The sequence below is a fragment of the Anser brachyrhynchus genome, assembly GCF_964034855.1.
Source record: "Anser brachyrhynchus genome assembly, contig: SCAFFOLD_145, whole genome shotgun sequence".
In the NCBI taxonomy this organism is placed as follows: domain Eukaryota; kingdom Metazoa; phylum Chordata; class Aves; order Anseriformes; family Anatidae; genus Anser; species Anser brachyrhynchus.
The window spans coordinates 349,955-354,000 of record NW_027663621.1 but is presented as its reverse complement, the minus strand read 5'-3'; the positions used below and the strand labels follow the sequence as shown (position 1 = coordinate 354,000).

Here is a 4,046-nt window from a genome sequence, read left to right as displayed (position 1 = left end):
TGTATGGGGGTCTCGGGGGGGGGGGTCCTGAAGGGGTGAGGGGGGGGGGTTGCAGCTCTGATCCCTCCCCCCCAAACCCCAGCGAGATCAGCGAGATCACCAGCATCAAGAAGGAGGACGTCATCTCCACCCTGCAGTACCTCAACCTCATCAACTACTACAAGGTGCGCCCCCCCCCCCAAAAAAAACACCAAATCCAAACCCCAAACAAGCCCCCCCAAAACAACGCCGAACCCCAATCAAGCCCCCCCAAAGCCCAACCAACACCCTCAAGACAACAACCCCAAGTAAGCCTCCCAAACCCCAAAACAATCCCACCCAAGCCCCCCAACCCCCTCACAAAAACAATCCCACCCCAAACAAACCCCCCAACCCCCCAAACAACCCCCAGTGCCCTCCCAAACCCCAAACAACCCCCCAAACCCTCCCACCCCCCCAAAAAACCACCCCTAAACCCCAAACTACCCCCCCAAACAACCCCAATGCCCTCCCAAACCCCAAACAACCCCCCAAACCCTCCCACCCCCCAAAAAAACCAACCCTAAACCCCAAACTACCCCCCCAAACAACCCCAATGCCCTCCCAAACCCCAACCCCTCCAAACCCTCCCACCCCCCCAAAAAAACCAACCCTAAACCCCAAACGACCCCCCCAAATCTCAAACAACCCCCCTAAACCCTCCCACCCCCCAAAAAAAACAACCCTAAACCACAAAAAAAAACCCCAAACCCCAAAAATCCCCCCCAAACCCCAACCCCCCCCAAAAAAAACCCCAAACCCTCCCACTCCCCCAAAAAACCAACCCTAAACCCCCAAACCCCCCCCCAAACCCTCCCACCCCCCAAAAAAACAACCCTAAACCCCCCCCAAAACCCCCAACCCCCCCCCAAAACCCCCAAACGACGCCCCCCCAAGCTCCCCCCAAAACACTTCCCCCGCACCCCAAAAGAAACCCCAAACGCCCTCCCCCCGCAGGGCCAGTACATCCTGACGCTCTCGGGGGACATCGTGGAGGGCCACGAGCGGGCGATGCTCAAGCGGGTGCTGCGCATCGACGCCAAGTGCCTGCACTTCACCCCCAAGGACTGGAGCAAGCGGGGCAAGTGGTGAGGCCACGCCCCCCGCCCAGGCCACGCCCCCCGCCCAGGCCACGCCCCCCATTCATTAAATGGCTCCACCCACTGGTTACCAGACCTTTATTTTTGGGGGGGGCAAAATAAGCCCCGCCCACGCGTGGGCGGGGCCCCATCAAGGCTCCACCTCCTCTTCGCTGTCATCGGGGACTGGGGCATGGATCTGGGGGGAGGGGCACACATAATTTTAGGGACCTCCCCCCCCCCCAGCCCGGCACCTTTTGGGGTCTCCTTCCACACATTTTTGGGGTCCCTCCCCACAGTTTAGGGACCTAAAGGCCCCCCCTCCCACCCCAACATCCCCCCCCCACCCCTAGGGACCCCCCCCCAAATTTAGGGACCTCCCAAAATTTAGGGACACCCCCCCCATCCCCCAAAATTTACTCACCTCCCCCCCCCCACCCCCCAAAAACACATTTTGGGACCCCTGTGTCCCCCCCACCCTGGGGTCCGAGCAGCCCCCCCCCGTTTTCCCCCCAAGACCCCTTCTACGAGAAGCCCCCCCCATTGGAGGACCGTGGGCACCCCACTTCTGCCCTCCCCCCTCCCAATTTAGGGACCCTCCCCCCAAAAATTTAGGGACCCCCCCCCAAAAAAATTTACTCACCTACCCTCGCCCCCCAAAAACACATTTTGGGACCCCTGTGTCGTCCCCCCCCTTCCCTTGGGGTCCAAACAGCCCCCCCCATTTTCCCCCCCAAGACCCCTTCTACGAGAAGCCCCCCCCCATTTGAGGACCATGGGCACCCCACTTTTGCCCCCCCCTCCCAATTTAGGGATCCCCCCCCCAAAAACAACGCACCGCATGGGCCAGGGGCCCCCACTGCAGCGCCTGCGCCAGCCCCCCCGCGGGGGGGGGCACGGCGTCGGCCCCCCACTCCGTGATGGCCCCGAACGTCGCCGTCACTGTCACCCACTGCTCCTGGGGGGGGGACGGGACGGGACAACACACGGGTCAGGGTGGGGGCACCATGGGGGGGGGTGCATGGGGCGGGGGGGGTGCATGGGGCGGGGGGGGGCAGCGTCACCTTGGGGTCCTCCTCGTCATCGCCGGGGGGGGGCTCCCGCCTCAGCAGCTCCCCCCGGTAGCCAGGGGGTAGGGGCAGCTCCCGGCCCCCCAGGCGGCGCCCGCGGAACGAGGCCCAGAGCTCTGCAAACGGGAAGGGGGGGGGGTAGGACCCCCCCCAAACCGGGTCCCGGTGACCCCGAATCCCTGGAACCCCTCCCCCCGGAGCCCCCCCGAACCCTTCCCGGTACCCCCCCAAACCCCTGCTACCCCCTCCCGGTATTCCCCAACCGGCCCCCGGTGCCCCCCCCCCCCCCCAACAAGTGCCCCAAAACCGGATCCCGGTGTCTCCCAATCAAGCCCCGGTGCCCCCCCGGTGCTACGAAACCCACCCCCAAACCCCCGGTACCACCCCCCGCTGCCCCTCAACCCGCCCCCGGTACCCGGCAGACCCCCGGTACCCCCCAACCGCCCCCCGGTACCCCCCAACTGTTCCCGGTGCCCCCCCCAAACCCCAATACCCCCCTTCCCGGTGCCCCCAAACCCCCGGTACCCACCCCCGGTACCCCTCAACCCGCCCCCGGTGCCTCCCAACCAGGCCCCGGTGCCCCCCCGGTGCCCTCCCCGGTTCCCCACCGCCGCCCGGGCCGGGCTGGACCCTGAGGAAGGCTCCCACGGGCGCGGGGCCGTCGCGGCCGACGCGGCAGGGCAGGAGCTGGGCCCGGAGCCGCTCCCGGGCCGCCCCCGGGGCCGCCCGCACCCGCACGGGCGCCGCCATTCCGTGACGAGGAGGACCGGCAGCGCGCAGGAAGTGACGTCAGGACGCGCGCGCCCTCCCTCCCTCCGCGCGCGCGGGGGACGACGGGAATTGTAGTTCGGGCCTCCGGGGGACGCTCCCAGCCCCGTTTATACCCCAGCGACCCCCCTCTCACCCCCGTTTGTACCCCAGGGAACCCCTCCAGCCCCATTTATACACCAGTGAACCAACCCCCAGCCTCATTAACACCCCAGGAGAAGCTCCCAGCCCCATTTATACTCCATGGGCCCCTCTCTCCCCCCCCCCAACCCCATTTATACCCCATGACCCCCCCCCCAGCCACACTAATACCCCATGGACCCCACCCCACAGACCCATTTATACGCCAGGGAACCTTTGGGTACACCTGAAGTCCCTTTGGGAGCCTTTACGCAACCACACACAACAGGACTTTGCACTTTCTCTCTCCAAACAACCCTAACTGTAACCGTTATCCTAATTATGACCTTAAAAAACACGGACGGCGCCACTTTCTCCCATCAAAAAGTGCTCCTAACGGAAGCCTTTGGGTACGCCTGAACTCAGCTTTGGGAGACTTTATGAAATCCCACACACCACAGGACTCTGCGCCTTCTCTCTTCCCAAACAAAAGGTTTGGAAAAACCCTAAATGAATACCTAAACTTGGAGTTGGAGTTTGAGGTTTTTTTTTTTCTTTTTTTTTTCTTTTTTTCTTTTTCAAGTTGGGGTTAGGGTTTTTCAAGTTAAGAGTTGGAGTTAGAATTAGAGTTAGCTTTGGAGTTAGAGTCTGAGTTACAGTTGGAGTTGGAGTGGTTGGAGATAAAGTTGGACTTGGAGTTGGAGTTAGAGTTGGAGTTGTATTTGGAGTTGGAGTTAAGTTAGAGTTAAGAATCACAGAATCACGGAATCATAAAGGTTGGAAAAGACCTCCAAGATCATCTGGTCCAACCATCGCCCTACCACCAGTGTCACCCACTAAACCCTGTCCTTGAGCACCACGTCCAACACTGCCTTAAACGCCCCCAGGGACGGTGACTCCACCACTTTTCAGCAGTCTGTCTGTTTGTCCTTATCCAGCTCCTCACCTTTTAAATTTGTTTGATATTACATTAACTAATAGTAATATGTAT

General features: G+C 61.8%; 2 protein-coding genes across 2 annotated transcripts; one reads left to right on the top strand and one right to left on the bottom strand.

Annotated features, from left to right (window-relative positions):
- Nucleotides 1-55: 55 nt before the first annotated feature.
- On the top strand, nt 56-1,184 carry LOC308187144 (histone acetyltransferase KAT5-like; the record flags this gene model as incomplete). Its single annotated transcript, XM_080609298.1, has 2 exons — nt 56-164; nt 976-1,184. Coding segments are annotated over 2 exons (244 nt in total), but the record flags the coding sequence as incomplete, so codon positions are not given.
- RNASEH2C (ribonuclease H2 subunit C) lies at nt 1,182-2,953 on the bottom strand. Its single transcript, XM_080609300.1, has 4 exons — nt 2,776-2,953; nt 2,162-2,283; nt 1,936-2,055; nt 1,182-1,296 (listed from the first exon to the last, which is right to left on the bottom strand). Exons 1-4 carry the CDS (start codon nt 2,915-2,917, stop codon nt 1,249-1,251), a joined length of 432 nt encoding a protein of 143 aa, XP_080465426.1. The 5' UTR covers nt 2,918-2,953; the 3' UTR covers nt 1,182-1,248.
- Nucleotides 2,954-4,046: the final 1,093 nt, after the last annotated feature.

Excerpts from the sequence above, each read along its gene's own strand:
- RNASEH2C (XM_080609300.1), bottom strand. The coding sequence starts at position 2,917 with ATGGCGGCGCCCGTGCGGGTGCGGGCGGCCCCGGGGGCGGCCCGGGAG. Across the intron at positions 2,284-2,775 it reads CCAGCCCGGCCCGGGCGGCG|AGCTCTGGGCCTCGTTCCGC; the intron begins GTGGGGAACCGG and ends TCCCGTTTGCAG. Across the intron at positions 1,297-1,935 it reads GGGGGCCCCTGGCCCATGCG|ATCCATGCCCCAGTCCCCGA; the intron begins GTGCGTTGTTTT and ends CCCTCCCCCCAG.